General features: G+C 35.9%; 1 protein-coding gene, 1 long non-coding RNA gene and 3 other non-coding genes across 9 annotated transcripts; 2 read left to right on the forward strand and 3 right to left on the reverse strand.

Moving 5' to 3' along the window:
- The first annotated feature begins 1,469 nt into the window (after positions 1 to 1,469).
- Positions 1,470 to 20,850, forward strand: LOC129940272 (TBC1 domain family member 5 homolog A). 5 transcript variants are annotated; one of them, XM_056048560.1, is made up of 14 exons: positions 1,481 to 1,637; positions 1,700 to 1,925; positions 2,027 to 2,203; positions 2,276 to 2,360; positions 2,410 to 2,526; positions 2,590 to 2,735; positions 9,302 to 9,352; positions 9,422 to 9,521; positions 14,505 to 14,644; positions 19,358 to 19,500; positions 19,561 to 19,667; positions 19,740 to 19,956; positions 20,005 to 20,078; positions 20,130 to 20,850. In XM_056048560.1, the coding sequence occupies exons 2-14, from the start codon at positions 1,825 to 1,827 to the stop codon at positions 20,682 to 20,684; spliced, it is 2,013 nt and encodes a 670-aa protein (XP_055904535.1). In that variant the 5' UTR covers positions 1,481 to 1,637; positions 1,700 to 1,824; the 3' UTR covers positions 20,685 to 20,850. The 5 variants fall into 5 exon arrangements, with proteins under 5 accessions (XP_055904533.1, XP_055904535.1, XP_055904536.1 ...); XM_056048561.1 differs by having other exon boundaries at positions 20,014 to 20,078; XM_056048558.1 differs by having other exon boundaries at positions 1,470 to 1,558; positions 19,740 to 20,078.
- LOC129940274 (uncharacterized) lies at positions 16,373 to 17,283 on the forward strand. The gene is made up of 4 exons (XR_008780650.1): positions 16,373 to 16,624; positions 16,687 to 16,858; positions 16,908 to 17,141; positions 17,217 to 17,283. It is a non-coding gene; the product is annotated as an uncharacterized LOC129940274 (long non-coding RNA).
- A 198-nt stretch (positions 20,851 to 21,048) lies between the features above and the next one.
- On the reverse strand, positions 21,049 to 21,131 carry Trnal-cag (transfer RNA leucine (anticodon CAG)). The gene has a single exon. It is a non-coding gene; the product is annotated as a tRNA-Leu (tRNA).
- A 635-nt stretch (positions 21,132 to 21,766) lies between these two features.
- On the reverse strand, positions 21,767 to 21,850 carry Trnal-cag (transfer RNA leucine (anticodon CAG)). The gene has a single exon. It is a non-coding gene; the product is annotated as a tRNA-Leu (tRNA).
- Positions 21,851 to 22,725: 875 nt separating this feature from the next.
- On the reverse strand, positions 22,726 to 22,797 carry Trnaw-cca (transfer RNA tryptophan (anticodon CCA)). Its single transcript has one exon. It is a non-coding gene; the product is annotated as a tRNA-Trp (tRNA).
- Positions 22,798 to 26,075: the final 3,278 nt, after the last annotated feature.

Raw genomic sequence — 26,075 nt, forward strand, 5'->3', positions numbered from 1 at the left:
CAAGCGGCGACTAAAATAAATCCAATCTACTACATTTTTTTTCTAAGGTGAGTGTCGAAATCATTTTAGGTACCTATGAGTACTAGAAATATTAGAAATCGTCAAAAAGTTTACATTTTGTAACAATAATTTAGACATTTTATGATTAAAAAATATTATGGCCTATCTCAAAGTATAGAGGTAACATATTGGCGTGAAAGCCAAAACTTGCTTCAAATTGTAAAATGTAAAAATACAGAATGCTGTCGTCCAAGAAGTGGCCTATTCAGATTACTAGACAACAGGTTTCTTCCACCAACTGTAAAAGTAAAACAAACTGTTGATGACTTGGTTTTGGATGAAGGAGGGCAATTTCTTGATCTTTCAGTCAATTTAGCTCTACGCTTAAGTACTTCACTCAAAGATTTCTTGCAAATGCCCTATGATTATTTTTGTCTGACGGTAAAATTGAGGCTATCATAGTATACATGCAAAACATGTGGTCTTTATCATGCTTCCATCAAGTCACTAAATCGTCACATCGAGAAGATCCATTAAAAAGTAAACACGCACACTGATAGGAAAGTTAAACCTGTAAGAGTCGCTGCTCGTCGTACTAATGAACTGATGTGCAATATTCAAAATTTAGAGCACCATGATGGCTTGATGAGAACGACGTAGACATTCCAAAATCGGATGAAAGTGAGCAGACTCACAACACTGAGCAGCAATCCAAGCAATCCAATGTCATCGAAAACTTAGAATCATGGATCCGGGTTTCATGGACTAAAGACTGTTTATTTGGATTTAATATGTGTACCAAAAATTTAAAATAAGTTTGTTATGTTCGTAAGATTATAATATTTTTGTCACTTACTCTACGTTAAATAAGAAAAATCTAATATCTACATATATTAAATCTATTTTTTTATTTTTAAAAATATAATTAATATAACATTATAATTATAATATAAAGAAAATACATTTTTAATTGAAAAATGTTTACGTAAGCATGGGGGAGGGGGTAAGAGCTTTGCTTACTTTTGCTGACAAGTGGGATGGGGGGGTAAATAATTGTAATAAATCTGCTTACGTAATATTTGAACGTTCCCTTATATTCTTATTTATTTATAATTATTTATATAACTGTCAAACAACTCGATACTCGTTCGAAAGTAAAAATTTGTTTGAAAACAAGTTGGTACGTCCCGGCATCCGATTCTACTTTTATACCTAGTACGATTTGAAAGTAGAATCGGAAATGAGTTTCAAACAGAATCAAAAGTAAAGCTACATAGTAAGGCCAATGCATTTGAATTATTTCTTTTTTCAACGGTTTTCACAAAGTGCCATCTACCGGAAAGTAGCTTAGCTAATTTAAAAAATATCTCATAGCTTTATGATTTTCCCACTAGAGCTCGAATGTGAACTTCTGTTTATTTTTGTTGTTGTTGTTTTTACTTGTAATCACAAAACACAGCTGTTCACTTGTCATCAAAATCTCAAACTCAAAACTCACTTGACCACTACGCTACTACTTAACTTTCCTTGGCACTTGGCAATCAGCCAGCAGTAGTAGGTACCTATAATCTTTTTTATCATCTTTAATCAACTCCCTGGCCTTTGTTAAACAAAAACAAATAACACTCGCTCAAACAGTAAACATAACATCTTAATACTTTTATTATCACTTAAACTTGCAATTTTTATATTGTTTTAGCCTTAAAATAATGTCAACAAAACGACAGTGTACATTTTAATAGCAATATTATAAATATTAGGTAGGTATTCGAAATTAAGAACTTGAGAATAGGTTCAAGAACGAAACCTTGATTTCCATAACTAATGGCTGATCAGGGTATTGAAGCCATCAAAGTGTTCCCGCAACAGCAGCAGCAGCAGCTTAATAATCAGGAATCCATAATGAATTCTATGGATAGATATAGGTAAGGCGGTTTTTCTTTTGTTGTCACTGTGTACCGATACTTATTAAAAACAATGTCTTTTTGTTCTTATCAGTCATTAATTACAATTTTACATTCCATAGAAACGAATGGACCCAGATAATAGCATCACTTGAAAATTTTGACGCAATTCGTGATCTGGCATTTAATGGAGATCTTAAAGTATCTAAATTCCGTAGCATCTATTGGGCTCTGTTGTTGCGGGTGTTAAATGCTGATCATACTACGTGGAAGGAGCAGCGTGTACAACAAAGGAATAGGTAGGATATAGTGATGATAGTTGTGAAAAAAGTGAAAAAAGTATACCTAAGATGATAACTTCTTCATTTTAGGTATGAGAAATTGAAGCAAGAATTTGTTAAGAATCCCCATACTGCAAAGTTCAACAATGATGATCCGTTGTCGCAATCGAAACAGGTTAAATAAACAAAATCGTGTCTCTGCTTTTTTAACAATTTTTCTGTAGAGTATATGGAATCAATACTTCAGTGACCAAGAACTTTTTGCTGTGATCAAACAGGATGTGATACGTACTTTTCCTGGTGTTGAATTCTTTAGAAAACCTTTAATTCAATCAGCAATGGTATTCTAATATCATATAATTGGGGTACATTTGTTTATAAATTATTAACTGTTTCTGTTTTAGACGAATATTCTTTTCTATTATGCGAGGGAACATCCATACATGTGCTATCGTCAAGGAATGCATGAGATCCTAGCCCCTATATTATTTGTTATGTATGGTGATCATCAGGCTCTGTTGCACTTTATGGAATTGAGTGAAGACATAGAGTAAGTTTAATTTCTTTTATAAATAGTTATAGATACTATTACAAGGGCGCGTCAAGACTTAGTTATGTCAGGTTAAACCGAATGTTTGTACACATGAATTTAATTTAATGCCCTGCTTAGGTGGCTGAAGAAAATTTGTTTTTTATTTGAATTAAATTAATGCTATCCATCTCCATCCACAAATTTTAAAACTTTTTAGCCAGGCAACGTTTAAAAATATAGACAACATCTTAACTATAAAAGTGTTCCTACTTACCTTCTTAATGTGGCGCTACAGTGTGAACTGAGGCCTTAACCAAAAAACGTTTCCAACTACCTACAGTTCTGTTCATAAAAATAGCAGTGCTGGTCACATTTTATTAGATTGTCAATTATTTAAATGACGGAAATTGTTACAAAAAAAAATTAACACGTTACTTGCATCTAACGTTCTTTCGTTTTCTTATTAGAGACTTTTAGCTTGAAGTTATACTCTACTTCTCCCGGTGAACACTGAACACACATTATTTCAAACTCTCTGGATATAGAGTGTTCATAAAACTGGCATAAAACTTGATTAAATTTTTTTTTTTTATTTTTCGATAAGTAAATATTTCACTATTTAAAGTTTTAAGTATTTGTAACAAACTAGCATATAAAATATTAGCTCAAAAATAAACAATGGGACGGTCAAGACTTTGCACCAAAAAAATTCGAAAACTGCGTTTGGAGAGAAAAACCTACCAAAATATTCAAGATATCATAGGCTACTCAGCAAGAATGGTCAGTAACGCCTTAAAATGACAAAATAAACTGAATACGCGATGCCCAAAAAGAATGACTACTGACAGAAATGACACATAAATTGTTCAGCTAGCAAAACGGATCCCTACCATAGGTGGCGCTACAGTCCGGGGCGGACCTGGGCCTCAACCAACAAGCGTCTCTAGCCAGCTCGGTCCCTAGATAGCTGTCTCCAGTTTCGCACGCCAAGTTGGTTGAGGTCCTCTCCCACCTGCGTGCGCCACCTGAGTCGCGGTCTTCCTCTACTGCGCCGTCCCTAGGGATTGGATTCGAAGACCTTCCGGGCTGGAGCGTTGATGTCCATCCGCTCTACATGACCTAGCCATCTAAGCTGTTGGACTTTAATTCTCCTAACTAGGTCAGTGTCGCTGTACAGCCCGTACAGTTCGTCGTTATATCTTCTCCTCCATTCTCCATCTATGCGTACGGGACCAGAAATCACTCGAAGAATTTTTCTCTCGAAGCATCCTAAGACTGCTCTCATCTTTCTTTGAAAGGGTCCAGGCCTTAGCGCCATAAATGAGAACCGTGATGATGAGTGTCTTATAGATTGTGATTTTTGATGCTCGAGAGAGGACTTCCCAATTGCCTTCTAAGTCCAAAGAAGCAGCGATTTGCAAGAGTTATTCTTCGTTTGATTTCAGCGCTGGTGTCGTTGTCTTCATTAATAGCGGTGCCTAGGTAGACAAAGTCCTTAACTACCTCAAAGTTATAGCTGTCCATGGTGACGTTTTGTCCAAGACGTCGTCGTTCAGTGTCCTTTTTTGATGACAGCATATACTTGGTCTTGCCCTCATTGACCACTAAACCCATCTTCTTCGCTTCCGTCGCAATGCTCAAAAACGCTCCACTGACATCATGCTTTGAACTTCCAATTAAGTCAATATCATCTGCGTATCCGAGTAATTGGATGCATCTTTGGAAGATTGTGCCTCTAGTGTTGACGGTTGAGTTTTGCACAATTCTTTCCAGAACGATGTTGAAGAAGTCGCATGACAGTGCATCGCCTTGTCTAAAACCTTTTTTGACATCAAATGAATCGGTAAGATCTTTTCCGACCTTGATAGAGCAGCGTGCATTCTCCATCGTCATTCTGCACGAACGGATAAGTTTGACAGGGATGCCAAAACTAGACATTGCTCGGTAGAGCTCTTCCCAGTAGATGCTGTCATACGCGGATTTAAAATCGATAAAGAGATGTAGGGTATCGATTTGAAGCTCCTGGGTTTTTTTCAAGATTTCCCGTAGTGTTAATGGTCGATAGTGGACTTTCCTGTTCTAAAGCCACACTGATAAGCAACTATCAGGCTGTTGACGAACGGCTTCAGACGTTCACATAATACTGCAAAGAGGATCTTATATGAAATGTTAAGGAGACTGACACGTCTGTAGTTAGCGCAATTTAGAGGGTCTCCTTTTTTATGTATCGGGCCAACTATGCTGAGATTCCACTTATCGGGCATGTTTCCTTCCGACTATATTTTGCAGATGAGTTGGTGCATGCTCCCTACCTAGTCATCGCCTGCTGCTTTAAATAGTTCTTCAGCGATGCCGTCAGCTCCAGCAGCTTTGTTTGACTTAAGTTTAGATATAGCTATCTTAACTTCGTCAAATTCGGGTAGGCGGAATTGTTGATCTGCGTCGCCGAGGTTGAGTGGTTCTATCTCCCTTACAGCGGAATTCGGTTCGTCATCGCCGTTATATAATTTGGAGAAGTGATCCCTACCATAGGCTCTTGGAAAATAAGAAATGGACTTCAACTGTCTGTTAGCGCTGTCACAATACGAAGACGGCTTTTGAAGCGAAGTTACCAGCCCGAAGTCCAAGCAAGGTACCATTCTTGACGAAAAGGCATGTGGCAAAGAGAATAGAGTTTGCCAAAATGAATAGAGAATGGGCAAAAGAGAAATAGAGCAATGTTCTGTGGAGCGATGAAAGCAAAGTCGTCTTTTTTGGTTCCAAGGGTCGTCGAGAATATGTGAGAAGACCCCAAAATGCAGCAAACAATTCACGGTACTCTATTAAAACAGAGAAGCATGGTGGAGGAAAAATTATGATAGTGGGTTTGTTTCTCATACTACGGGGTCGGGCTTATTTATCCCATCGGAGATATAATTGATGCAACCGAGTATGTGAAAATTATTGAGGAGGTTATGTTACCCTATGCTGAAGAGGAAATGCTGTTGGTTTGGGTATACCAACAAGATTATGACCCAAAGCATACGTCAAAAAATGAAAAATCATGGTTTGCGCACAAGAAGTTATCTGTTATAGCCCGTTCAATCCCCCGACCTTAACCCCTTCGAAAATTTGTGGAGGGATGTTATGAACGCATTTCATAAATTAAAACCCAAGAATTCGAAAGAATTGTAGGAAGCAGTGCTTGATTCGTGGAACGCAATACCAATCGAGATGTGTTAGGTTTTAGTGGACTCGATGCCACGTAGATGCGAAGCAGTCATAAAAAACAATGGTTATTCAACAAAGTACTAATTGTAAGCTAACATTATTTGTATACTTTTATATAAATTATTACAGTTTTTCTTACTTCTTAAGTAATAATTCCAGTGCTTTGTCATGCACTGCTATTTTTATGAACAGCCATATATTTAAAAAACCGTTTTTACTGTGACGAAACTAACGGTAAAAACCGATAATACTTATTTTATGTTATTATAAATAAAATATTTTAGTTTGTTATTAGAAGTTTAGTGAAACATTTTATAACGTTGATATTGAAGGCCTTTTTGTTTTATTTAGAGAGCACTGGTATTTTTATGAACACAACTGTAGGTCCTTAGATAGATATACTCGTATATAGTTGCGCATAGCAAGTTGGATGAACTTACTTTCAACTTGTGTGCGCCACCTGATGAATGAAAATATTCCTTCAGTTCTTCAGTTTATTAAGGAACCATACCGTTTTTTACGTTAAAAGAAATTTGAATGCCAAATAGTCCATTTTAATCCAATCAAATACTACAAATCTTAATTTGAAAAAAGAACAATGTGCACTACTTTCTGCAAAACTTTCGGTGGTGTTGCTATTATCTAAAGCTTGTTAACATACATGTACCCGTCACCTTAGGTACACCTAAAAAAATAAATCTTGAATGGATGCCAATGCCAAATTGCCAACACGAGAAATTACTTAAATAATTATTAGTGTTAAAACCCTATGTAAAAACATGGTATAAACAATTCTGTCGCTCTGCACACAAATTCCAAAGGGATTTTCCAAACTTTAGAATGAACTATTAAGTTTTCATATACCACTACGAATCAATTAAGTTGGAGTACTGTTTTTTTTTTAATTTAATTTCTTAGGAAAATAGCTTCTGATTACAAAATGGTTAAACGTATCTAAAAAAAACTTGTTTATGCTAAAAGCCATTCAAACTACTTTTTACCAATGGTCTTCCATTATATAAAGTGATGTGAGTCTATCACTCCACCGACTAGTTCAGCTAAGTTTTCAGCTGAAGTAATGGCACAAGGATGCTTTCCCATTCAAAGAGTTCGATATCTTTACTTTAGATGGATCTGTAAATTCCCAATGCTTTCACATTCTCGAAAACCCGATAATACCCTGAATAGGAAAATAACAAGCTCCATTTGGAAATTTTATCTTTCAGTAAGATGTTACGCCTTATAAACAAATCTTCAGTGAAATTGTGAAAAACGGCTTCATTTCAATTTGTAGACTGACGAAGGTTCAACATTGTAATTATTCTTTAAACAAAAATTGAGTCTGTGAACTTCATTGAATCAGAGTAGTATTTAAACACTCCATACACATAAAATATAGCATCGAATGCTAAAAGGAAATGCTGAATTCAATGGTGGTGGCTCAAGCACCACCCGCGCCACCTGGTTTAAATAAGGACATAGGTCACAAGCCTCCAATTAAATAGAATTCAACTGTATAAGTTTGTCAAAATAAACCAAATCCAAAATTTAACGATCGAAGTATTTCCAAATAAATGATTGTCTGTTTACTTGTCACCACTTAAAAAACGTATAACGCCATTTTTTGCTAAAAACCCTTTAAAATTATCGAATTCCGACTTCCTCGTCTAATCCCTCTATTCCAACCTTCTCGTTTAATCCTAACCTTAAATTTATCGTGATCGCCCCAACAGATAGTGATAAACCTCTCTCAAAGTTCAGTGTATTTTAACTTTAAAAAAAATAGATGGAATTAGCACTGGATATGAGTATAATATTCAGTTGCGTGATGATAATCTGCTCATCCTGGTGAAGTCTCTTAAAATAGCTGAAATGTTTTTATGACAAAAATCTCTATCCAACCTCTGTCCTTTCAAGGTTACCCTCCATAACCCAAACTTAAATTCCTCTAAGGGTATAGTCTACGCACTTTAACTTACCTGACGAAGAAATTATAAAAGAAATGAGTTCACAGGTGTACAAACTCACTATAAAAGTTGATGGCATATTAACTCCTACAAATATCATTCTTTTTACGTTTGATGGCTTAGCTGGTATAATTGAACCGTAACTAAATATTTTCCTAACCCTATTCGGTGTCAAAATTGCCAACTCTTGGGCCTAACAGCCAAGAGATGCAATAACCCCATTCATATACACGCACCTATTGTGCGAACTGCTCTGAAGAACACCCAGCATCTTCAAACACAAAAGTTTCATAAAAGCAAAAGAAATATTAAAAATTAAGACAAATAGAAAATATATAGTGTTTAAAGCCAAACAAGCCTTCAACGAACTAAATCCTGAACTCCCCTTCACGAAGACTTTTGCTGATATTACTCATCAAGCCATACCCACCTCTTCGACCAATAATAGAGTTTCAAACGAAATCAATCCTCTTCCAATTAATCCCGCAGTTCAAGTTCAAATTCCAAACCCAATCAATACGGAAAAACAACTCCCATCATCAAACAATATTATAGATTCCTCAAAAATCCAATCAACCAATTTTCTTTTAAATTCATTTCTCGAAATAACCAACCAACAAATTAGTCCTACAGACACATCAAACTTACAAACTTAAACAATACATCATCTCAAATCAAACCTATCATTACTCCTCGTCTTAACATAGTCTCAAACGCAATTAATCTCAATTCACCTTTATCACAATACACCCAGTCTCTAATCGAAAAAAAATAGCTACTGCATCAACTCTATGGAACAAGATGATGACAGTGGTTAACAATAATACGATCTCCAACACAAGCGACTCCATCGCCCATGGGGTGAATCATGCCGGACATTGAAGTTTCCCGGATGATACATCTTCTGGTCAGCGGAGTCCCACCTCAAGTTTTCGTCAATATAACCAAGCTTATATTGGAACAAAGCATCTTCCCTCTCACTAAACGTTTTTTAAGGTTTTGCAATGCAACATGAAAGGCTATTTCAAAATTGGCACAAAAAATAGTTAATTAAAGACTTCAATCCATCTATTATCTCTGCAGCAAACTCATTTGCAAACCTATCTGTCTCCCCTGCCCCCAAAACAATATACATCCTATGGAAAATTAATTTTAGGGATGATAACCATTTTCTTTGCCAAAACATGTTAAATTAAATATTATTGTATTATCATTATTAGCCCGGAAATATTAAGAACATACCTATTCACAGTAAATTACAGCAAATTGATGTTGTATTTTGTATCTTGTATGTCACAAAGTTACGGCAAAATATCTTATTAATTTCCATGTCATTTTACTATTTTTTATTCGTGAATTACATTTTATTAATATATACTGTTTTTTTCTTTCTTTTTGAAATTTTAGTGAACTGCTGAGAGATGTTTTAAGTCCGGAACACTTGGAAGCTGATTCCTAGTAAGAAACTCCTTATTCATATTTATTCGAGTGTAACTTAATATAACTTCATTTTATTATTTTTCTTAGTTCAATATTTTCACGGCTTATGGCATCCATTGAGTCCTATTATCGAATAACAAATTTAACACAAACTGATGGCGGTTACTTTCCTGTTGAGAATGATCAGGTACGATAAATAAATAAACTTAAAGTGGCAGTTAAGCTAGAAAATTGAATCTCATGATTAAAAAAAATGTATTTTTATCTTTGCCCTTATTTAAATTACTAATGGCTTTGATATCAAAACAAACATGTCATAATATATTCTGCAGAATATATTTCTATTTTTTTTAAATTTCACACTCTCATAAACAGAATATAGACAAAATGTCCATTTCTTTTCTGCATACTTGAATTGGGTAATTGAGAATCATTATTATTATTATTTATTAACAGGTAATTAAAATAACATGGTAATACTTAGTTTAACGAGCCTAGCTGCGGAGACTATTGGCTCTTATTTTAGTTTTAACTTAAATTAAAATGTTTGCTTTTAAAAGAAAATCTGATATTTTTTCGATATTTGTGGAACTAGGGTTTTGTAGAATTTCATAAATACATTTAATTTTAAATACATTTTTGATTATGGGTTGCGATATAGGGCAGTGTTCTAGGATGTGATTCAGGTCCAACCTGGTATTGCAATTTGTACAAAGTGGTGGCGGATTTTTTTTGAGGAGATGCTGATGAGAGGTTGATGTGTGTCCAAGTCGAAGTCGTACAAAATTACAGATTTTGTGTTTGGAAACGTTTGTTGGGTATACGGGAGCGAGTTTATTAGGGTTGAGTTTTTTGTAATGATGGTGATATAGACTCCAGTCGTGGGTTATGACGGATTTTGACTCTTTTTGAATGATTTTTAGCAGATCTTGTTTGGTGTATATACAGGAGCATTATTGGCTGAGTAAGCTGCACTGTCAGCGTATTCGTTGGTATCTAATTTCTGATATGAGTTCAGTATAATTGTTAGGGTTTTTTTATGGCGTTAAGTACGGATATGCTATCAGAGCATATAATGTGTTTCCCACGGTAATTAGACGTAGTCTTAGTAGCTTGTAGTATGGCGAATGCTTCTGCAGTGAATACTGAAGCGAATTCAGGCAGGTTATCAATGCAAGCAATGGCACCATTTTCGAGTGTAACCGCAAATGATGTGTTTTCAGTTTTCTTAGAACCATCGGTAAATATAAATTTCCATCCATCCGATTTAAATTCGAGTGTGATGGCTGTGTAGAGTTGGCGGTAGATACTATTGCCGGTATTTACTTTTTTATAACTAGCTAGAGTTAATATTAGAGATTCCGGGTTGATGAACCATGGGTTAATACGAGGAGTAATTTGGCGCTCCTGTTTAGGTGGTAGTTCAAACTCAGCTGCTTTTATAAGAATCGTAGCAATGGCGGATGGGATCCTTTTTTTAAGTTTTTGATCAGATGCTTTTTTGAAGTCGTTATCGATTATCGAACTTCTAGAAAACGACAGTTTCGCAAACAGTTTAGCAGTTATAGTATCTCTTCGTTCCTCTATGCCTGGAAGTCCTGCTTCTGCTAATATATTTTTTATTGGTGTTGTTGAGAACGCGTTGATGCTTCTCCTTGCTGCGGCGTGGTAAGTTGGTTTTGTTATATATACAATATATATATACAATCCATATTGAATCTTACTTAAAACTAACATTCTCGTAGTGTTAAAGGGTATTCATATGTACGTTAATTTTATTTGAAGCTAGATATCTTACAATATTAGTTCTCGCAGCTAGTGATTTCTTAAGATCTATACAGTGTTGTTTCCAAGAATACGTTCTGTTAAAGACTAAACCTAGAATACTTAAGTTACTAACATTTTGGATTTTTACATTGTTTATATTAAGATTAAGTTGTGCACAGTTTTGTTTTCTACAAATGTGGAGTAATTTACATTTTTGGATCGACAATTTGGCGCCTGACGTTTTCGAACAATCTATAATTTCTTCTAGGGCAATTTGAAAGAAGATTTTACTTTTGTCAATATCATTTATTTCACATAAAATATATAGATCGGCTGCATAAATGCAGTGATCTAGTAATTTTTGCTTTTTCAAAGAGTAGACGCTATTAATCTTTACACAAAAAGTTCTATTTGTTAAAAAGGATCTTACATAACCGTATATTTTTCTTCCAATACCCCATTTTGTAATATTTTTCAGAACTACATGGAGACCTATTCTATCGAAGGCTTTTTCGAAATCAAGGGAGAGAATGGATACGTGGTTTTTTGCTGATAGATCTTTTGTAGCAAAATAGTCGATATGAAGAAGAGCGTCGACACATCCTCTGTTGGAGTTAAAGGCAACTTGGTTAGGACTTATGAGCTTGTTTGTTTCGGCAAACCATAGTATGCGCTTTGCAATTATTTTTTCCATTATTTTGGATATGCATGGGATAAGGGAGATTGGGCGGTATCCTTCGATTGTATTTTTATCTTTTTTTGGTTTCGGAATAGGTATAATTGTAGAAGATTTCCAGGTATGAGGAATGATAGAGTTGTTTAAGATACTATTATAAAGATCAAGAATTCTCTGCTTAGTTTTATGAGGTAGATTTTTCAGCATTGGATAGGATATTCTATCTCTGCTTGGGGTTTTGCCTTTGACCTTGCTAAGTGAGGTTTCAAGTTCGATTAATGTTATTGGTTGTTCGATACGTCGAGATGTCGGATTAGCAGCCTGTTGAGTTGAGTGGTTAAGGCTATCTAATTTTTCTATAACGAAAGCGTTTGGAGAAATTTGTATCTTCCGATTCTTTTGACCAAGTTTGTGCGATAAAATTAGATATTTTTGGCGGGTCTGCGATCGTGTCATTATTTGATTTAATTCAGTTTATTGCAAGTGAGGTTGGGTTGCCAGTGAGACGGCGGATATTTTGCCATATTTTGGCTGGGGAGGAGTTGGGGTTTATATTTGAGGTGAAGTCGGAGAAGCTTTTTGCTTTGCTGTCTTTAAGTAACCGTCTAAATTTAGCATTTGATTTTTTTATAAATTATTAAATTTTGTGTTGTGGAGTTTTTTTGAAAGTTATTAAGTGCAATCATTTTTTCTTTTCGTAGCAATGAAAATTCAGTGTTCCAAAAAGGGACTACATGTTTTCTTTTAATTGGAGCAGATTAAGGGATGGAAAAATTTGCAGCAGTTCTAATTGCTTTGAGCAAGAGAGCCGCTTCTTTGTTATTGTTTATCCGACAAGTATTCATTCAGGCTCTTCTCAGAGCCTGATTGATTCAATTCTCGAACCGCAGAGCCGGGCGTTTGGGTAAAAGTATCATTATAACATGTCGGCATCGTGATTGTTTGAATTTTCGTTATCTATATAATATTCATTGTTACCCAAAAGTTTTTGGGCGACAGCTGATAAGGGGGATTGAGGGAGTGCAGAGGGGATTTTATTGTGATTTATGGTAGAAGAGGAAGATTTGGTGTTGGTATTGGTATTTTTGTCTGAAGAATGTTGTGAGTTATTTTTTGGAATAGAATGAGTAGATTGTGATACAGAAGTATTTGTGTCAAATGGTGTGGAAATAGTTATGTTTTCTTTTGGTAGTATACGAGGTAGGTCAGTTGTTATTGTTGGAGCAGATGGAGATGGAGATGGAGGGATATTATTTGTTGTACTGTTTTGGTTTGTTTTTTTTTTAATTGTTTCAATGAACGTATCAACTTGAGGTGGGATTAGTACTGTATTTTGTTGGTTATATATATTTGCTTGGCTTCTTTCATAGTGCATTTTTTTGTTGTTTTTATTGTTAGGATTTCTTTTGCTTGTTTGTATGTGGGGCATATTTTGGCTGATGAGGAATGAGGGAGGGAGCAATTTGCGCACATTGTGCGAGTGCATGGGTCAGGATTGTGAGGGGGAAGGCTACAAGTATCGCATATTTTAGTTCCATCGCAACGTTTTGTTGTGTGTCCCAGCAATTGGCAATTGCGGCATCGCATTGGGTTGGGAATATATTCTGTTATTTTGGCTGTGTAAAAACCGATATCAACTGATTAAGAGATTTGGTAGAGGTCAAATGTGAAGAGCATAAGACCTGAAGATTTTTGTTTTCCATCATCACCTTTTTCTTGGAACTTATATATGTCAATGACGACTTAAGATTTCATTTCGCTAATTATTCCAATTTCAGGTACGTTAATAAGGCATTGGGCATAACAGATTCCTTTCGTTTGGTTAAGTTTATCATGTATGTTCACAGTTACTGGGCAAACACCAGCAAGATCTTTGATTCGAAGGAAAATGTTGGCGGTCTTTTGAGACCTTACAAATATTAGTAAACTACCGTCGCGAAGTTGGTTTATGCTTTCGTAATCTTTACTTATTGCATCGATGGATTTTTTAAGGACAAATGGGCTCAGTGATGGGTTTTTCTTTCGATTTTGGGGAAATAACGATAAATCGAGGATTTTTTACAGTGATAGATGGGAGGCTTGGGAATGCGTTTGGTAGTATGGTGTTATGTTTTGTTTTGTTTTTTTTTGGCTGAAGGTCGGGGTCAGGATCGGGGTCAAGATTCCCAAATCGACCACCTATATTATTTGGGCAATTGGCCATTTTAACTGTTTTTTCTTTTATACACTGGGTACACTCAAATGCGATACCGAGAAAAAGAAAGAAAAACAAAAATAAAGAGAGAAAGTGGTTTAAAAAGAGAAAACCGGTTTCCGCGCTAGGCGACAAAACTAATCACACAGTAACTTGATGAACGACGTTATCGGTTCAAGAGTTAGTCGGTGACTAATTGAGAATCATTTTCGAAGATTTTAGATAAAAAAGCAAAAATATTTTTATGAGAAACCTTGTTTATTCATACTTCTGAGAATATGGAATTCCCTTAGATTTAAGAATTATAAACTGCTAAAATTTCTTTCTCCAATTTTGTATTTTCGCCTAACGCCTAATTAATTACTTCATTTAAAAGTGATGAATCATTTGTTCAAATTGCATTTCATTATTAAATTTAAGTAAAATATAGTACCTACCTATAGTAGTAAATTTCTTAAATTTATTATGAAAAATCAAAATTTTATATTTAGATGCACAAGTAAAACTAGAAATAATAATTCTTTCTTATTTAGGATATACTCGATCCAGTTACAACTGAAGTAGAAGTTATAAGTCAATTAAATTTGATACGTGATAAAATACTTGCCAAGGAAGACTTACATTTGCATAACTATCTACTTAAATTGGACATTCCTTTGCATATTTTTGGCATGTAAGTTTTATATAATAATTATATTTTCATTTATTTAAATTAAAAATTAGCATACAAAGTATTTAAGACTCGCGAATTACGATCAATTTGGTTCTTAAAAAATTACTTAAAACCAGTTCTTCGGTGTGAGGTAAAACCAAACTAAAAGTCATAGACCTCAAGTCTATTCAGAGATAACTAAAAGGTCCAAAAAGACACCAATATTAACTCAAACAAAGCTGCTGAAGCTGACGGCATTGCTGCCGAACTATTTAAAGCAGCAGGCGATGACTTAGTAGGGAAAATGCCCGATGAGTAGAATCTCAGCTTAGTTTGCCCTACAGAGGCATCAATCTCCTTAACATTTCAAATAAGATCCTCTCTGCAGTATTATTTGAACGTCTGAAACCGTTCGTCAGCAACCTGATAGGTCCTTATCAGTGTGGCTTCAGAACAGGAAAGTCCACTATCGACCAAAATTCACACTACGGCAGATCTTGGAAAAAACCCAGGAGCTTCAAATCGATACCCACCATCTCTTTATCGATTTTAAAGCCGCGTATGACAGTATCTATAGAAAAGAGCTCTACAGAGCAATGCCCAATCTTGGTATCTCTGTCAAACTGAACCGTTTGTGCAGAATGACGATGGAGAATGCACGCTGCTCTATCAGGGTCGGAATAGATCTCACCGATGCATTTGAAAAAAGGTTTAAGACAAGGCGATGCACTGTCATCCGACTTCTTCAGTATCGTTCTGGAAAGAATTGTGCAAAACTCAACCGTCAACCCTAGAGGCACAATCTTCCAAAGGTCCATCCAATTACTCGGATACGCAGATGATATTGACATATTTGGAAGACCAAAGCGTGATGTCAGTGGAGTCTTTTTGAGCATTGCGATGGAAACGAAGCAGATGAGTTTAGTGGTCAACACAGACAACGACATCAGCGCTAAAAATCAAACCAAGAATAACTCTTGCAAATTGTTGCTTCTTTGGGCTTAGAAGGAAATTGAGTAGTAAAGTCCTCTCTCGAGCATCTAAAATTACCATCTATAAGACACTCACTATTCTGGTTCTCATTTATGGCGCTGAGGCCTGAACCCTGTCAAAGAAAGATGAGACCGTCTTAGGATGATTCGAGAAAAAAATTCTTTGGGTGATTTTTGGTCCCGTATGCATAGATGGAGTATTTAGGAGGCCTAGTTAATAAAATTAAAGTCCAACGACTAAGATGGCTAGGTCATGTAGAGCGAATGGACATCACGCTCTACCCCGAAAGGTCTTCGAATCTTATCCCGAGGGACGGCGCAGTAGAGGAAGACCGTGAATTAGGTGGCGCACGCAGGTGGGTGAAGACCTCAACCTACCTTTCGTACAAAACTGGAGACAGCTAGCTAGGAACCGAGCTGCCTGGAGACGCATGTTGGTTGAGGCCCAGGTCCGCCTTGGACTGTAGCGCTACCTTAAGGAAGTTAGCAAATTCCACTCATGGATAATGCCATTTTAATGATACCAGACACCTGGGTTTTCAATTTTTGATTTTTCTAATTCCTCATTATAAAATCCTGTGTAAGTCGGAATTTAATGAGCTTGACCAAACTAGCATTTTTTTTAGGCTTCAGCCCTGCATCTGTCCAAAACAACAATTAATGAACGGCTCGAAGGAAAATTTACAAATCCAACAAAAGAAGTGAGAGCAAGATGTCAGACTTAATCAAATGCCTTTTAAACCTCATGTGCAATTGGTCGCATTCGAAAAGCTAGTGGCTACGTAGTCGAAATTCAACTAGATTTGTGAATGCAAAACTTCACTACAAAGCTAGTCAATCCTGAGCTGTCATATTAATGACAGATGCAAAAGTAAACAAACGCAAAATCGGAAACATTTGAGAAAGTTTTAAGAATTTTAAACAAATAACAACAATATTTTTAAATTAAATAAAAACAAATACAAAAAATTAGATAAAATGAGCGATTCGGAAGAAGATGAAGTCATAGGTATGTAAAATAGTTTAATTGTGGTCAATTTAAGACACTTCATATATTTGCCAAATAGCTAGAGCTGTGATTGTCGTAAACGATCTCCTCGCAGTGGGTTCCTTATCTGACCAACTTCAAGAAAACATTAAAGAAGATCGCGTAAGGAATACGAACTATTATGAAGTAGTAATTCCAGATTACAGTTTAGAAGAATTCCGGTGCCATTTTCGAATGAGTCGAAGTTGTTTTTCGGTAATTTTTTTTTGTTTATATAAGTATGTTATTAATTAGTTCTTTAAAGGATCTTATGACAAAGATTGGAAATCTCAAGTGTGTTCATCAGTTGGAAAAAAAACTTTTGTATACTATTTGGACTTTAAGCAAACAAGAGAGTTTTTTGTCATCTGGCGATCGTTTCAATTTAGCACCAAGTTCAGCACACAATTCATTTTGTGAGATTCTGGATTTGTTGTGTTCCCTTTTGGCTCAATACATTAAGTGGCCATCAATAAGCCAATATAATGATATATCCCGGGTATGTGTACATAAAATTTTTGACAAATTCAGTTCATCATTTTGAAATAACACATACATAAATATTCTAATGAAGGTATTTCGAGAAAAATCAGGAGGTTATATTCCCGGGATCGTTGGTGCGATAGATGGGTGTCACATTCTTTATGAATAGGGTATTCTTTTTTTAAATAAGAGACAATTTAATTTTACCTTTCTCTATATTGAATGTGTTTTCTTGTGCATAATCAAGATTTGTTGGAGTAGACACTGAATCTGTAATAATATTGTTAGATATATTTTTTAGCTTACTACATTGAAATAATTTAAGATTTTTCAAAATAACTCAAATTTACCTTCCTCCGTATGTTCTGCATTTTGTGCACTCAAATTTTGTTCCATGAATGCTGCGGCATACACTGGATCTGAAACAAAATTGTTAAGTGAATTGTTTTGTTTATTGCACTTAAAAAACATTACCTGTTAAGATTTTATTGCAAATTTCTTCATCTGCCTCTATTTCGTAATTTATTTCTAAATACTGCACAATAAGTTTCATTTTGAAATGTTTGTATCTTTTTTAAATTTTTTCAACAGCTGATTGTGAAACGTCAAAATCAGTGCCAACTAACTTTTTAGCCGAAATTTTTACACTACGTCGGAGGGGAAATTTCAACTACTTTTGTAGCTAGATTTAGCCAATCAGAACCCCTTGACTACGTAGCCACTAGCTTTTCGAATGCGACCATTATCTTACTGGTTTTCTAAACTATTTTGAAATTTGTTCGGTGAGATGTACCATATCTTCACCAGTGGACCAATTGCCATTTAAGCTGAAAATAATAAGTCTTCTTCTTCTATTTCTATGAACTTGAAAAACTTAGTGCAATCAGTCGACAGTTTGAGCGAGCTGAATATTCTCGTTTTACAAACGCGACAAACTTACTCAGGTGTTTGAGCTAGCGGGAAGAACATCTCCCTCAAATATACCATCTGGGTTAGCGGATTTATGTTGAGATATTTGGGTCTCTAGTTAAAGTAAAAATACAAGAAAAAATTAGTCCCATAGAATTATTAACTCACTAAAAAACTGCGGGAGCTCTGAAACTATCCGGAACAAAAAAACAAACAAGAAAACGGGTCAGGAACACATTGAGTATTATACAAAGACATAAGTGGCAGTGGTTTGGCCCCAGGTTTCGAAATGGTATTGAATGCATTGCTGACCAGATGCAGTTCAACTCGCAAACTCAAGATTTTTTTTTTTTTTTTTTTTATTTATTTATTAGTTTAAAAACTCTTAACAATAACATTTTTTACTTAAATCATACTTAATTTTAAGCAATATTATACAGTATTATCTTTTAATAGAGGTTTTAATAAAAATTTAAATTTATTTAAGTTTTGCTCAGTCTTTAAGTTACTAGGAAGGCTATTAAAAAGTTGAATGCCTTTATATAGTAGGTTGTTTTGTGTTGCTGCTCTTCTATACAATGGAAGTCTGAAATCACCAGTATTCCTCAGATTGTAAAATGAATTTGTTATATAGTTCACGTTCCGTTGTAAATATGCAGGATACATTTCATTTTTGATTTTAAAAATCATCACAAGCGCATTAAATTTTAGTCTTTGTTCAATATTTAACCATCCGAGGACAGTAAGCATATCATTAATTGGTGTTCTATAATCGCACTTAAGCACTGTTCTCATTGCTCGATTTTGTAATACTTGAAATTTTCTTATATTTTCACTATTTGACATGAATATAATCGAAGAACAGTAATCAAAGTATGGAAGAATCAATGTATTATAGATTGTCACAGCACAATTTAGAGGAATATACCTCCGGATTCTTTTGAAAAAGCCGATTTTTTTTTGAGATTTTAGCGCACTGATTATAAACATGTTGATTAAATTTGAGTTTATTGTCGATAAAAACGATACCGAATAGTCGGGAGACCTAGAAGCACGTAAAAAAGAACCGTCCAAATTAAGTCAGCAAGATTATGGGAATCTGTTGGGAGCTTAAACACCAGAAACCCCGGCGTTATGTCAGTAATAAAAAATGGGCAATAGAGAAGGGTTATCCCTCTCCTCCCGATGCCTATTTTTGTGAATGTACAGTCTTAAGTAAGAAACCGAAAGTTATCAATAGAGTTACTTCAGTTGTTCTAAAATCACTAAAGTTTAGTTTAAAAAACAAAAAACTTTTTCTTTATCTTGACTTATTTGTTTCAGACGATGGCTTCGGCTTCTTTTTGGAAGAGAATTCCCTTTGCTCGATCTACTTATGCTGTGGGATGCAATATTCGCCGACAGTGACCGTTTTGATCTCCCCAACTATATTCTTGTAGCCATGTTAATTCGAATTCGGGACAAGTGTAAGAAAATAAAAAACAATCATTTTAAATTTGTTTATAATATTGTATTTCTGTTTGCAGTACTTTTAAATGATTATACAACATGTCTTACATATCTCATGAGATATCCTACAAATGTAGATATCAATTTAATTCTTCGTCATGCCTTGCACATGCAAAGTCCCAAAGTTTGTTTACACATACAAAATGTTTACTTTTTTTAAATATGATGTTTTATTGTATTGTCTTTATTTTTATAGAAATTTGATCGTCCACCAAATGCCTTTATATATTTCACTATGAATACTGAAACAGCTCAATCATCTCAATATCCAGCATCATCATCTTCGTCACAAATTAAATCTGTTGTTCCTGGTTCAGCACCAACAATGAGAAAAGTTTTACCACACTCGCAAATTACTCATTTGGGACCAAATGAAAAACGTCGTCAACGCTCGAGTTCACTATCGAATGACAGTAAGTTTCAAAAACAAATAATTGACATACAATATAGAAATGCATTAGACTTAGCAGCTATAGCCAGATTGAAGGCAACTCCGGAGTCCGATAAAGTCATAATCGATGGATATTCAGAAAATGTAAGTCCATTATCTTTGCATATTAACTATTTCAAACCTTGTCTTTCATAGAGCCCCGAACTACTTAGTTTGAAATTGAAGAATGCACAAAATATCATTAATTTCTCGAAAAATAAACTACAAAACTATTTGGACACGGTTAAGAAACACCTACCGCCAAAACCCTCTGATGAATTGGGTCGAGCTCTCGATGGCATTGAAGAATTATGCAGTTTTCTTGATGCACAAATTATATTCCCTAACTATTCTCGAACCACACAAATCGATCAAGCTCTCGAAGCAGATGAAAGTCGTCAATTCAAATCAATGTCACCAGAGATAAAAACTATCAATGAAAACAACATCACAGTTCCACAACTTACAAAAACCTTCGATCCAAGAGTCCAGGAATCGAGGCAATTAGAAGAAGTAGAGATAGTCTCGAATGGAGGAGGCAGAACAGCTTATGAGAAACCCGACACTGGATATATGGTTAATTCATTTCGGTTGCTTGGGAATCGTAAGGAGGTTGAACTGATAGCAATTGCAACTGACGAAAAAGCTGATCAGGTGACTAGCTTGAGTGGTATGCCTTCTATTGACCCCGTGGGCTGCAGAGACGATTGATTGGTTATTATTTTTTTAGTAAAATATATTTACTTGCGACTGATTTTGTTTTTGTTACAAATCTATTAGTATAATAATTCATTGACCAAGCCAGGTCGTGTTCTTTAAAAAATGTATCTTAAACTTTTGCATTTTTGTTCAAAATTAAATGATAGATTGTTCGAAAGTTTGTTATTTTGAAATTAGAAAAAGGTTAATAGAAAGATGACCTAACGATGCAAGGGCCATGAATAGCGTGAAATGAAAGCTAATCAAAATGACACCGCCTTATAATTAGGTAAAGGTTAAACTTTGGGCGATAAGTTCTAACTACCGATGGTAATGTCTCTTTACGAACAGGTGATATTGCACCAAAAAGTCGTCTTGTCAGAAGTGGGATTCGAACCCACGCCTACAGAGTAGACTGCGACCTGAACGCAGCGCCTTAGACCACTCGGCCATCCTGACACAATTACTGACCACAAAATAATTGCTTTGCGGGAGTTCAGAATACTTAAAAAAGTTCTAATATCTTTTAAACACTTTTTCAAGCAGATCTGTAAGTTTATTAAGTATATTGGTAGTTAAGAACGATTCTAGAACAATAAATAAATAGTTAAGTAGTTTGAGCAGGCATAAGTAAAGTTATTTTGGACTTGTACTTGAAGATGTTAAATACTAGTACCGAGTCTAGTTCTTCTATCTACCTCTCAATTCTCTTTTGTACTTTAAACGTTTTAAGTGCTGTATGTACTTCAAGAACTTTCCAACTTTCTTTTGGATTTTAATGCCATTTCATTTGCAAGATTATTGGAAGGTACAAGTAAAAGTCCTTGTACTTGTACTTAAAACTTAATTTCCAAGTACTCCTACGAAGTTACTGTACTGGTACTTGTAATTCAATCATTGAGTACACAGGTCTGTCTTCAAGTACATAACTGCGATATATTTCAATTGAATGTGTGCATCAAACAAATTAGGTGTAAGAGTTTATCTTAAGAAAACTCTTGATATTCGTGAGCTGCAATTTTCGGAAGGAGCACCCGGCGTATTCGTAACTTTATTTTCACTTTTGGGAAAGAAAAAAACATAAAAAAGAACCTTGTCAGAAGTGGGATTCGAACCCACGCCTACAGAAGTAGACTGCGACCTGAACGCAGCGCCTTAGACCACTCGGCCATCCTGACTGTTGAGAAATTGGATTCAAAGTAAATATAAAACATAATATCAAAAACTTGGCTAATAACGATGCACTTTTAAATTCTTAGGTATTCCATTGAATTTCTTTTATTGCAAAGGTGCTTAAATTAAGTTAGAATTAACTATTGGCTTCAAGCATATCAATGTTTATTAATGATAAAGAAAAAAGTTGGAGGTAGGGTACACTAACAGTGTTCAGTAAAGAATTCTACACCGCACTCAATACACAATCTTAATGCTATAAAAAATTCTTTGTTGTCCAAAAGGTGGTGACTTTGTTCCACTAATAGTTACTCATACGACCTGGTGACCTGTTCATCGGCTACGACGTAAATTGCTCACAATTAATATTTAAGCGTGACTTTCAGCAGCCTTCTTCTGTGGTGTTATCTGCTGTAGTTTTATGTTGACCCAAGGTACTCGTATATCGTATTTCAAGAATTCTCCTCTTGAAAGACATGTTCCGCAGCACTGTTTTTGTGGCAGTTTTTCTCGTAGTCGAAGCTACAAGGGTAGTCTGTTTTTTAACACAAGAAGAATCGTTCATAGATATCTCTAATGACGTCGATACGTAACGCTGGTTAGACCTGATGTAGGTGGTTCTCGTTGTTGACGTGCCATAGTCTTACATTGTATTTCAAACGCTACCCTTGTTTCAGTCCATTACAGAATAGGTAGAATTTGTTAGCTATTCTAACTGAGCTTTTTGTAGTGGTGGTGGTGAAGCTACGCAGCCATGTCAATTTAATTCATACTGCACAGTAAGTTCATTAATATTGAAAGGTATAAATAAGCCTATTACAAACAATTAATAATAATCTTACTTATTTTAGGAAGAACTTCCAAAAAAGAGAAGTCAATTTGACCCCGACGTGATTTGAACACGCAACCTTCTGATCTGGAGTCAGACGCGCTACCGTTGCGCCACGGAGTCACTTGTAAATGTGCTGTAAAAGCATTTACTTATTATTTAAAGGTAAGTTTGTGATGTAGGTACTTTGTTGTTTCAGTTCGAGACTTTGCTCATGTCAGTCTACAGGCTTTAGTTTAAAGGTAGTCCTAGTCCTTTAGTTACAGCTCTTAATTTATAAAATTGACTAGAAATCTTACAGTTGAGTGAAAACTTGGGAACATACGCCTCCTTGTTCACTGCCTTTTTGTTCCGGATTGTTAACTGCCTTTGCCAATAATTTCTATCAAAGATACTCTATATAGACGGGAAACCAATCTGTCATTCTGGTTTGCCTGCTAATATTAATTCCCCACTGCTATATAGTGTCTTTGATTTCTATGTTGTTCTTCGCTTTTTCCTTGGGCACCTACGGTTTCAATGTTTATGAATCAGGGGTAGGCTTTCTCAGCCTTTGTCGGTGGGAGTATAGGTTTTGAACATATTCCGGGATGTGCAATTGTAATGGTTGATTCCATGGACTCGACAGCCTCATCAATTTCGTTGTCCTGTAGGTTTCGGTTCGCTGGTGGAAGCACCAGGTTTTCTTTGATGTCCAACTGCAATCTCTCGAAATTTAGTTTCTTATAGTCGATGAAGTCCGCTTGAGGTCTCGCTACTATAATAGCTGGTTGGCTGAGTTTTATGGACAGGAGTACTGCATCGTGGTGCGAATCGCTTGGGACATTGAACACGTAAAGTTGCAAATGTCTGGAATGACAAAAACAAAATTTGAACTTGACAGAAAGAAATCAAGAGTTGATGGAGTTCTAGGGAATGTTGGCTTTGGCTGAGACACTACCACCAAAGAATGTTCATCAACATGATCCAGCCAGTCCAACCAGTCCACTATAGCTTTCCCTTCGATACTGATAGTTGTATCCTGCCATTGATGATGGCGTGCGTTGAAGTCGCCTCCAATGAGTACGTAGGTAGTACGTTTCAGAACGTTGTTGAGGATTCCCAAGTCGTTTCGAATGTTTTCGTTGGTGGAGCCGCATTTGAAATAAATGCTTATAATAGTGAGGGACTCACCTTGTCTCAACTCTATTCTCACTGCAGTGGCTTCGCTGGTATAAAGTCCTGGGATGATAACTTCGCTGGTTCTGTAGGATATATTGTCCCTAAGGAAGATGGCTGTTCCTCTACGGTTCTGGGTTTTATCCTTTCGGAAGGTCTTGTATCCGACAACATCGATGTTGTTTTTGCGGGCTACGTTGGTTTCACTGATGAGGGCGGTATTCGGCTTGTTGTTCTTCATAAATATGTTGAATGATGTCCTTCTTTCCAAGCTGTACAATGAATTCACATTATACGTCAGGATGCGGAGATTCTTCAAATGCATATCTGGAAGATGAAAGTGGCCAAAGCCACGGACTTTTCAGCTTCACTCAGATTGGTGTAGTTCGCTGGGACGCTGCTTTTGGCTTTCTCCATGATGGTGAGCAGATTGCTTCAAAAACTTCGTTCTTAAGATTCATCGATGAGTTGGTTTCGTTTTGTTTGTAATGGTCTGCAATGGGGTCATAGTGGCTTGTTTGAATGGAGTCGCTGCTGGACTCTTTGCCACTTTAGCGAAGCTAATGTTTGGCCGAGTGGTTGGACCCTTCGCCACATTTGCCTAGCTAACGTTTGGACGAGTCGTTATGCATGCTGATCGGACAGCGAATAGCCGGTGCGCCTTCTTTTCCGCCTCAATTTTGTTTTTGCCGTTCGTTTTGCAATAAGAGTTTATAGCTAGCTGGGTGACCCATCTTCTGGCAGTTAGCACACCAAACATCAGTCCCTGTGTTTTCGGTCCGCTTGCATTGGCCAGGTTCATGTTTATCCTTGCACTTTACGCAGACGTCGCAATTAGTGGCAATGTGTCCAAACCGCTGGCATTGAACTACGTCATTGGATTGAAGTCGTTCCCAGTGGTTGGTTGGCTTTAGGTCGGACATCCTCAGTGGGTGCCGCGACCTTTTTTGCTCCTCTTGTCTTCTTTGTTTTTTTACCCGTTTTTGTCCAAGCTTGGGTGATTCCGTTTCATCGGAGCTGAATGGAATTTCGTTGGATAATTTTTCTCTGAGGCTTCCTTGTTGGTAGCTTCGTCGTCAGTTGGGATGCTTACATTATTATCCAGAATTGCCGCGGTGGCATTGTTTTCCTTCAATACTTTTGCAAAAGTATCGCATATATACGATCTAAATTCTGGTCCTAGGTCTGTAATGATTTTTTTGAGTAAATTTTCTAAGGCAGAAAATGCTGCCTCAGGCTTGTGTTTGTCGGTAGGTATCTCCTGGGATGGTGCGGCGGGATTTAAGTCAATAATTGTAGGAGTAATTACCAAAAAGAGATTAAAATAATCCGTTCCTGGAATTTAGGTTCCAAACAATAGGGCAATAATGATCCGTTTCCTGGGAATCCCTTTTTTCCTTGGATAGCAGGTAGTCCGTCGTTAATCCGCTGATCACTAGGTAGTTGGTAGTTTGTTAAATTTTACATGGCCGTAGGTTTAAACCGTATCCGTAAACACGTTCGAGCGCTATGACTGACTGTCTGTGAATGTTTTGTTCCAAGTTATGATTATGATTATGTACTTCACGACAAAAGTAGGTGTGAATTATATCACAACGAAATTTAATTTTTCATCCGAATTTAGAAAGGGTAATGACTTCATTATTCAAGTGTAGGCTGAGTTTATTGCGACCTAATGATATAATGTTCTACAACTACAACTTTAAGAACTTCTCATTTTAAAATTCTTCCTCTTAGTTAATCCCTTAAAGAATCTTGAGTCTTTGGAAAACAATCATTGTCATCTTCCAATAAGTAATATTCCAGATGTTTTTCTTTTACTCCATCAGTGTATCGCGTTTTCCTTCCAAAACTTACAACTGGCGTGTTTAGGACTGTCTGAAAAAAAAAATGTGTACATATTATGTTGGTTTCTATTATTTTGATCAAGATTACGTTTAGGTAAAGTAAGTTATTATAGAGAATCTTGAACCTGGACCATTTTTAAGGGACATCTTCAAAATCTAGTTGTTTAAACTGTCCTGTAAATGCAAACTAGGTTTTTCGGAGTCCACAGTTTTATTTTTGTCATAATCTACTTTGAGGAAACCGAATGGTCCTACTTCATTAAGCATACGAGGCAAAGAATTCTCCGTCTAAAAGTTTTCCCACCGTAATGAGTAAGAAGTCGTAGTGTCATGTCTTGGATAACATGGGCTACTGATGTACTGCGACCTCCATTGTGTTAACTCCTTTAAAGAATT

This window comes from Eupeodes corollae, chromosome 1 (assembly GCF_945859685.1).
Source record: "Eupeodes corollae chromosome 1, idEupCoro1.1, whole genome shotgun sequence".
NCBI classification, from domain to species: domain Eukaryota; kingdom Metazoa; phylum Arthropoda; class Insecta; order Diptera; family Syrphidae; genus Eupeodes; species Eupeodes corollae.

Bases quoted from the DNA above. Each gene is read 5' to 3' on its own strand.
- LOC129940272 (XM_056048558.1), top strand. From the start codon at position 1,825: ATGGCTGATCAGGGTATTGAAGCCATCAAAGTGTTCCCGCAACAGCAG. The intron at 14,645-19,357 runs GTAAGTTTTATA...TATTTGTTTCAG, and splicing joins CCTTTGCATATTTTTGGCAT to ACGATGGCTTCGGCTTCTTT. The intron at 20,079-20,129 runs GTAAGTCCATTA...TGTCTTTCATAG, and splicing joins TCGATGGATATTCAGAAAAT to AGCCCCGAACTACTTAGTTT.